This window comes from Cannabis sativa, chromosome 4 (genome assembly GCF_029168945.1).
Source record: "Cannabis sativa cultivar Pink pepper isolate KNU-18-1 chromosome 4, ASM2916894v1, whole genome shotgun sequence".
In the NCBI taxonomy this organism is placed as follows: Eukaryota; Viridiplantae; Streptophyta; class Magnoliopsida; order Rosales; family Cannabaceae; genus Cannabis; species Cannabis sativa.
The window spans coordinates 55,039,794-55,049,583 of record NC_083604.1 but is presented as its reverse complement, the minus strand read 5'-3'; the positions used below and the strand labels follow the sequence as shown (position 1 = coordinate 55,049,583).

The 9,790-nt window shown below is 33.5% G+C and overlaps 1 protein-coding gene across 2 annotated transcripts; it reads right to left on the bottom strand.

Annotated features, from left to right (window-relative positions):
* Positions 1-1,231: 1,231 nt before the first annotated feature.
* On the bottom strand, positions 1,232-9,505 carry LOC115712276 (protein PSK SIMULATOR 1). Of its 2 annotated transcripts, XM_061114198.1 has the most exons (13): positions 8,332-9,505; positions 7,110-7,435; positions 6,907-6,999; positions 6,711-6,801; positions 5,890-5,983; positions 5,036-5,133; positions 4,664-4,705; positions 4,506-4,575; positions 3,917-4,026; positions 2,560-2,676; positions 2,364-2,440; positions 2,206-2,250; positions 1,232-2,117 (listed from the first exon to the last, which is right to left on the bottom strand). In XM_061114198.1, exons 1-13 carry the CDS (start codon positions 8,641-8,643, stop codon positions 1,607-1,609), a joined length of 1,986 nt encoding a protein of 661 aa, XP_060970181.1. In that variant the 5' UTR covers positions 8,644-9,505; the 3' UTR covers positions 1,232-1,606. The 2 variants fall into 2 exon arrangements, with proteins under 2 accessions (XP_060970181.1, XP_030496397.2); XM_030640537.2 differs by lacking the exon at positions 4,664-4,705 and having other exon boundaries at positions 8,332-9,494.
* Between the last annotated feature and the right edge of the window lie 285 nt (positions 9,506-9,790).

The window sequence follows — 9,790 nt, the reverse complement described above, 5'->3', positions numbered from 1 at the left end:
TTGTTTCATGTATGATATTGATGGCTGATATGTGCCATTATTGTTAGATGGTTGGGCCATGTATGCTAGTTGGAAGTGCCATGTAAGATGGCTAAGTTGTGGCTTCTGAGATTATGTGAGACTTTGTAGACATTATTTTGTTTTTAAAATTTTAAACTAAATTTAAATTTTTTTAGGTACAAAAAGACTATTTAGGGTGCGTTTGGAAAGCCACAATGTAATTGGAGGTAATTACACAATTTGGCATGTTTGTCTGACCATGTAATTACACTGTAACTGTGTAATTGGAAGTAATTGAGGGGTTCTAATTACACTCTCCAATTCTCATGGCCCCCATGAGAATTGAATGTAATTACACTGTGTAATTGCTAAAAACTTTCCACATTAAACATTAGCTACTAAAAAATATTATTTTCCCATGTAATTACTAACTATTTTACCAAACAAGATATTAGGAATTCATATGTAATTACCACCTCATATCCAAACACACCTTGTATTTTAAAATATAGTGTAATTACTTACTCTACCTAGTAATTACATAGTTACTTCCAAACGCACCCTTAAAATAAATTTTAAGATTGTAATTATAATACAATGTTTATCAGGTACAATATTATCAATAAGCTAAAATAAAATTTAGGATTGTAACTAAAGGGATCTCCCTTTGGTTTAATAGTTTTTATTTTTATTTTTGACTGATAGTTCGATTGTTAAATAGAGTATATTCTAAAATTTGAGTTATTTATCGTATATTTTTGTTTGCTTAAGGGGACACTTATTTAGGTTGGTTTTTATGATACATGTGGTCTTTCATCATTTCGAATAGAAACTTTACTTTTTTGGAGGGATTGAATTAGGTTTGTACTATTGTTTTGCATGTTAAAGTTATTTTTTTAGATTCTTTATGGCTGGTTTTAGTTTTAAATAACTCTAATGTGTACAATAATGAGTTAGCAATTATATTTTCTGACTTTTAAGTTCTATTGTCTAAACTTCCAAAGCATCTCATTCTCATTTTAGTGGTAATTTTAATGTTGTGGGTCATAAATTGACTTAGTATATCCTTTGACTAGTTTTTTTCTTTCTTTTTTCTTTGGAAGAAACCCCTTCATATGTAACCCTTTTTGTGTGCAATCCTAATAAAGTATCGTATTCTTAAAACGAAACAAACAAACAAGACATTTAACATGTAACCCACAAAAATCTCACCTGATGGATGAATTTGATATGTTACATAGAATCTTGTTTATTTATTATACACTATTGAAAAAGGTAATAGTTGCTATAGTCATATTCTTTAACTATTACTCCAAAACCTCAAGTTCAACAAGTTCCTATTTCTAACTGTGCACCCAATAATATCATAATATCGATGGTCTTTCTACCTAGCGACATTCTTCACTCTCAATATATAGATATATTTTCAAGTGTAAAGGTTATATTTCCCAACCCAAAAATATAGTTTGATATTCTTCTCGACCCAAGTGCAACATCCTAATAAAATAAATAAAAAATAGAACGAAGTGTAGTAAATTTACAGAACACGACTGGCCCCTCTCATCACTCCCGGGTGCAAATTCAGGATCAACAGAATATCTGTGATCTATCTATGTATTTCCACTCTGTCTATCATATCCAATACTTTCTGTTTCTCAAATACGAGATCCAGAACACGAACCCCAGAAGAAAGCCTATTGAAAGGTAGCGGTTCCTTGCTGCTTTCTCTTCTAGGAGAATAGCTGCTACTCCGTGTAAGAGAGCTGCGTTTTCTCGAACAGGTCCTCTCAGCGTCGAAGTCCTGGCTTTTGCTGATACCTGGAATTCTTCTTTTCTTGGTTGTCGCCTGCAGAATTGCATAGTCTTCAGGCGTTAGCACTACTGACTTTGCATTGGTTTGCATGTCCTTGGGCTCCTGATTTGCCATTGGGTCGGATGTGGACTTGAAAGGTGACTTGTTAACCTCTGTGTTGGCAGATTTGCTTTTAGAGGCTAAATGATGAAGCCACAACAACATCTCAAGTATGCAGGACTCTGTTTTTCCCTTATCCGCATGGTGAAGTGTCTCAATTCGCATTATCTCAGTTTGAATAGCTGCCTTTCGGCTCCCATCAGAACTGTACAATCATCAAAAGAATAAGAGAAGCACTCATTGAAAGAGAAATATGCTACAAGTACAAAACTTGATAGATTTTTATTACTTACCCAGTATTTGCCCATTCTCCAACCCATCCAAAACCATGATGAGCTCTGGTTTTTGAAAATAAATTCAAGCATAGTAATGATTAGCCATAAGTTCATTAATGCAAGCCTACAAATACATACACACAGAAAAAGAGGGCAAGAAATGCAGGACATCTTACTTGGCTGTGTTTGTAGCAACTGGGACAAGCCAGCCAAGAGTTAACTCCATCTCATCTTTGATTTCTTTAACAGTCATCTGTAGGAAAAAAGAAATCAGTGGATCGACACATAACTATAAAACATCACTACGAACAAAAGAGTCGAACCACATAGAAAAACTTCTTGTCAAGGAAAAATTACAAGCACCCATGCTACCTCTTCTTTGACATGGAAGGATTTTAATTTGGAGCGCAAAGATGATTTTAGTGCTGGTGGCAAACTCTGGTACAAAGAATCCCTTGTGTTAGGAGGCATTGCACTTGATCGGGCTACCTGGTTATTGCAGCAGCAGAAAACATTTAAATCATATTAAGGAGAGTGATATTCATAAAAAGAATATGCATCATAAGCCCACAAATTTTTCCTGCACTCGATCATTAATAATTTAATATGAACTTATAAAGTACAGCCATAAACAGATAAAAAAAAGGGCTCTTTTAGCGACACATACTTCATTTTGTTTTGTAAGATCTACAAAAATTGAAATGTTTACAAAGAATTTAATGTGGCATTGTAATTTTCATTAAGATACATGGTTAAATATACTATCTTTCTCTTTCAATCCATCACATTTGTCTAAGCATTAAGAGACATCTTTGATAAGCATCGGCATTCTGAAGTCTACAAGCATTAGCTGTTACTATAATATCACAACTACAAAAATCTTTGCCCATAATAATTATATCTATATATTCCAACATTTGAATAATATTCTGCAATGGATTATATTTCTGAATAAATACATGTCTCAGTGTAAACTAAGCAGTAACTTGGCCAAATGTAATCCAGGTTCAAAAACTCCCTTACACTCTAAACCTGCCACAGAGTCTATGTCGGAAAAATTTACGATATTCTAGCAACCAATCTCAATCAAGGACTGAAATCAATTTATCAGATTCAAAGATTCAGTATCACAGTTTAGAATATTTAGCAGCTGCCCCTGATTTAACTTTACTCTGTACTCTCCTCATTAAATATGAACAGTGCTAGATTAATGATTGGGAGATACAGATAAGTAAGGCAGTCAACTAATTTTGGTGTATATGTATTCTATAATAAGATCGTTAGATATTATTACTACAAATTACCCTTAAGATTCTGGCCAATTACATATATAAACTCTACATACACTGTAAACCCTGAAGATCTCAAGGAACCATTCAAATCAAATCTCATAAAGTTCTCATCACCATCAACACCTCTCATCAAGCTCTTCCAAGCACCAAAACAATAAAAATATAAAGCTATCTCTTAACAAAACTGCAATATTCTAAGATCGGCCTGTCCTACTTGTTTGTTTGACTATTTCTAACATTCAGTAGTTTTTTTATGAAAAAAAATCTAATCAAGCATAGGCTAAATGAGCAACTCAAATGGAGTTAAACAAGAAATAACTACAAGATAAAATACATAATCAATCATGTTTCTTGAGAAAAAGTAGATACAGGATGCAAACAGATAATCATAAGATGCAGAATGAGATGAAGAGAATGATTAGAAATGGGAAACCTACAAGGGTATCAATTTGAATAATTATATTTGCATAATGCAGTGCAAGCCCAGCAGGTCCCAATTTTTTACGGCTGCTTGGAGTTTCTTCTGCTGCTGGTATATGTTCATCATCTGTAGAAATTGAGAATGTTATATATACTCTCTGAGTTGGATGAATACTGGATGTTCTTTTCACCATTATTATTATAGATATGAAAATTGTATTACTCTGTAGTGAAAAAAAATACGAGGCATAATCAATCAGGCTAGAGATCAAGGGAGCACTTTTAGATAGAAGGATATATGCTTGACAAACTTTTTTGGACACAATTACCCCTGCCACAACCTCATACCCGAATCTTCTCACTGCCATTTCACTAACTTTGTTTAATATTTCTATTGTGAAGGAACACAAACATTAAAGTTCTCCACTTCAAAACACAGTTTCAATCCATTAAATGGGCGAAAATACTATCATTGTTAATCTTAAATATACAAATCATTACGTACGTATGATGTGTATAATAATATCTTGTTTCAGAAAAAAAAAAAGCAAAATAATATCTATCTCTAATAAATCTATTCATGTTACACCGTTAATGCATACATACCAGCATCACCAAACACATTTTGTATCTCTAGATGTAGAAAATGGACAATGTCTACAAGCTTCTCCATTACCTGCAATAAATCAACAACAATAATAAATGATAGAAAATACTTGGTATATATATTAAGCATGGAAAGAAGTCCCTGCTATGGTTATAACCTGATTGTGAACACTAGGAGCATCCATCTTGGATATTCTTTTCTTTTGAGTATTTGAAGAAGAAAAAATAGAGCTTATGAATGATTGTTCAAAAACTATTTCAAACAAAAGTTACAATTTTAAATGGACATATGAGAAACAAAAGAAATAAGATAAAGTTCAGAATTCTTTTACTTAATGGTGCAAGGTCCTACATATTTATTGAAGGGCTTTTCAGACCAGCTTCTTTAGAAAACTTCTCTAAATGGTATTACTAATCCCATAACAGTCATAAAATAAGTTTTTGAACCTATAAAGCCAATGGGCTACTATCTAACAGTCATCTTCAACAGTTAATATATAGTAAATACCATACTGAAAGAAGAAAGTTACCTCTTCCAGACTTTTAGACCAAAGTGACTTTTTCTTTAAGTTCTTAACAATTTTCTTTTGGCTTTTCAGTTCTGACCTCAAGAGTGACATATTATCGCCTGTGGGACAAAGGGAGTTAAACAATATCAAATACAATATAATTATAAAACTAAGTTCAGTATTTGGTTGTGCTTAACATTAGGTTGAAATGACTTTTAACATTCTACTTTACTTAGTTTTCCTCAACTGCTCCATATTGTGCAACATTGTCTTCCAATCCACAATATTATCTTTATACCAATACACAAGCTAGACTAAGCTTTTTTTAAAATTATATTAAATGGTATAACTCTTTTTTTCTAGTAAATGGATTCTATGGTGGAAATATCCATTAGTTTATAAATAAACATCTCTAAATGTCAGATCATAATAAATGGTATCAATATCAATACAATATGCACGTTTAACAGTCTTTTACACATATCACCATTCATTTAAGTACTGTTTCCTAGCTCACCACAAATTTACACAAGTTGATATTAACACACGTACACGCATACGCACTCGCGCACACACACACACACTTGAATGATGTGTGACTCTATTCACCTTTTTACAAATTCACTTTCTCTTATTGAATATAATAAAGTAAGGATATGTTTGCATTTAAGGAAATTTTATTGGCGTGAAAACATATTTGAAAATTATATTACGAGTTTTCAAAAAAATGAGGTAGGAAAAGAAAAAATGGGATGAGAATTAAACCAACCTTGGTGTAAAACGTGCAATTGATGCTTACAAATCCAATTATAAAACAGAAAAGTACATATCATCCTGGAGAACAACAGCTAACAATGCAAGTACCACATAGTTACCTTTCTGAGTACTTGTTGACATCTCTTCTTCTACACGCTTACGCTGATAATCTAATTCAAACCTGTCCAGTGCATGTAGTTCATGGTATAATTCCTGCATTCAGAATAGTATTTGGCTGTCTTTTAACGCGTTCAGTAAAATAACGACACACAGAGCTCAAACAGCATTCTTTTGAAAACGAATTAACATACAAGATAATACTTGAAGACAAACTTTTACCGATGAAAAGAGAAAGTGCAACCAAAACAGAAGTTTATTATTGAAAAATTAAAAATATTTGTATAAATAATTAAACTCTTAAATTCAATAATACGAAAATGTCTTTAAAAATGTTCAGCCACTAGTTCAGAAAAAGGGCACCTATCAACTGAAAAATCCTTAATATAAGATTTAAGAAAAAGTGATAAGGAAACAACAAATAGCATTTATGCAAGAGCCATCATCTAACTATATCACTTTACATATTTATAGCTTTGTGAGGGTCATTTCGTCAAGAAGAGGAACAACACAACCTTTTACTATCATTCAGAGGAAAAGTACTCTTCCATAGGAAGTAGACTAATACGCATAAATTCAAGGGTCTCCCTAGTTTAATTTGATGACTACTCATCCTTATCTTTATTATAATTCCTTTTCTTCTTACAAGAAAATTTATGCTGTTAGAAATGTTGCATAGCTGGTTTATGCATAATAAATTTGGTACATAAGAATAAGCTACGCATACAATATTTGGAACTTCATAATATAAAAAAGGAAACTATCCAATATGTGACCAGAAAGAAAATGCACTTGTCTAATTATAGGATGATAATATACTCACAGCAGTTATGTGAACTAAATTCATTAGTTGTTGAATCACCAAATCTGCCTCCTCCTTCAAATTCTTTTCAGAATTTAGTCCCCTGCTGATTCTAGAAAATGAAAATAAGATGTCACCAAAGCAAATAAGGGATATAGGACTGGGAAATCTAATTTCGACAGAATTACTTAAATGTATAACATAACACATATATTACTTTTCCAAATAACGGTCCAAGTTGTGCCACTGAGGATCTTTACTGCGATTTCCAAAACGAACAACCTCCCCAGAGAATATTTTCAACTCCTCCCTATCAGAGAAAAATTCCGTAAATTAAAAAACAAAATGAATTCTCTTCCAAAACTTGTATTATTCAAGTATTGAATGAAATGAACAACTGCTACATGATTCATTATCCACCTTTTGTCAGCTGCAACAATCCTTAGCAGTTCATCTGTATCGTTAGATATCAAATGCTGCACACCTTTGGAAGGAAGAATCTCCTCTTTCAATTGTTGAATACTTCTTTTTGAAAGTGATTGCATGAGATTAGAACCCTTAACTATGGTATTTGCAACCTCAAATGCTAAAATTGACACTTCATTGCCTTTACTGGGTGCTGTTGTAGCAAATCCAGCTCCAGCATTTAAATTAGTCATGCTGCTCCCAAGCGTATCCAAAACCTCCACTGCCTTTCCCAACCCAGCTGTACCAGCCCTACCTAAACGTGAACTTACCTCGGAAACCTACAACAACAGAGCATTAAATTACTTATGCCATCATTCCATAGAGCATATTTTAATTTTCAACCACTAACTTAAGACAACACTTGCCCACTAGAAGTATAAGGAAGTAAACCATGTATTTTCTTAATGATAAACATACAGCTCAAACATGAGCTTCCCAAACAAGACTTATGCATGGTTATTCAATAACTTACAATTTCCTTAGAGCCAGACTTTACCAAATTCTAAATTGGCAAAATAATATGCAAAATTAGGTGGTGCAGACTAAAAACCAATCTGCTCATAAAATTTATCACTTTAACAATGCCAGAATTATTAGCAGCAAAATCATGACTAGCTTGAAACATGGCGGATCAAGAAAGAGAATCAAATAGAAGTATTATTTCTTTTTGTGAGAAAATAAAGGCAGCAAGCATATGTATTTGAGCTCCAACTAAATGGTCAGAGTCATAATTAACGACTCCAACAAATCAATGAGGGTAGATCTTAAGAATACTCTAAGGAAAAAAAAAATGGAAAATGTAGACATATAAAGAAAGATTATTAAGAAAAGAAAAAATCAATTACTCAGTTGTTATGGAATCCCAACCAGCACTGTTTAGGGTAAAAGACTACTGGAACAACAAATAACAGCATCATATATATGGAAAAAATTCAGTTCTTGTTAGAAAAGACATTATCAAGTTCATCCATTGTTATTACAGAAGTATGTAATACTAAATTTCTATTTTCTTTATGATAGGTATAAGCGCATTATAACTAACGGAGGTTAATTTTCAAAAAACTGATAAAGCATTGCTAACCATAACCTCCTAGTTTGACTAAAGCGACACTTCATATGAAAGAATAACAGCACTAAACCACGTATATTTAAGAACTTCAGAAAATGCAAAAACCTTGGCCACCGCCGCCTGTGTCGACCTGACGGATCGAGACTTCTGAGCCCTCGGATACCGTGGAATCCCATCGTAGAAATCATCGCCAGGAGCAGCAGCATCAATTTTCTGTAACCCAACAGGATCCTGCAACTGCTGCTTCTGCTCTTGTAACTTATCCTCCTTGATTCCAATCACCGGAGGCGGCGTAACCATGGTCTTCACACTTGACTGGTACTCTCCTTTATCAGACTTGTGACGATCAACATGCCCATTTCCTTCCCCATATGGATTCTCAACTTTAGAGGATCCTTTCGAACAAATCCCACCCATTTGAGCTCTAACACCCCTCAACAAAACCCACAGCTCAAATTTTAGTATTGTATCCAAAATATCATCACCAGAGCCAATCTCAATTCACCAAGCACAACTTTTCTAGTTTGCCAAACACACCCAAACAGCCCAAGTAAATTACTTCTAGTTATAACAACTCCAAAAACCCATACGATCAAAACCAAAACAGATTGATTCCGTCTCCTCTATTCACCAAAATCTTAAAAAAAAAAAAAAAACAGGAATTTCTCTTCGCTCTAACGTCTTATTTTATTATTATTTTTTTCAAAAGAAGACAAGAAGAAGAAGATGAAGACGGGGTCAAAGAGAGACGTTTCGTAGCCGAAAAATGGAAGCAAGCGGCGAAGAAGAGAAGGATCGAAGAATCCAATTCCGAAGAGGAAGTGAAATTGGGAATGTGGAAGAAGGAGAAGAAGAAGCCAACAATGGGTATTGAGGTATTGACAAAAGAAAAGATATTGAATAATAAAAAAACAGGGGAATCATAGTCATAGCGTGAGCCAAACAACTCATAGTGATGGGCGAGGGAGGGTTCGGTAGCAGCCGCCTTCGAGTTCTATCTAAGTTTCGGACAACCGAGTTGGACTGTGGATTTTCGGTCAAATCTTCAAACTTTCTACGTTTACGTTGACTTGTGCTTCTTCTGTTTCAATATAAAAGTCTTTCATGTTCGTGTCATGACATGAAAATGAGAACTGAGAGAGAGCTTTCCCTTCTTTTTCTCCTCTAATTTAAACACTCAAAAATAGGCCCACACTTGGCGTCTAAATGAGTGTTTTTGTGAATCAACTGTTCATTCATCATTAGCGTGTTCCTTTGTGGAAAACTTAAAACTAGACAGACTCCCCGAGGATGGATCTTCACACACGTGTCATCTATTTATCAACATTTTAATTTACAATCAACGAGTATGTATACTTTAATCATTCGGCAATTAATCTTCTATTAAATTTAATTTATTGTAACTTTACTTTTTCAGTGATGTACTTCTTAAGATATTTTATAAATCACTTCCTCATTTGTAAACAAAAACTCAAAGTATGCAACAACTAAATGAAACAACAAATATGAAAAACAAACAAGGGTGTGGGAAAATTAATTTCATTTAAAAAAAAAAAAACTAACT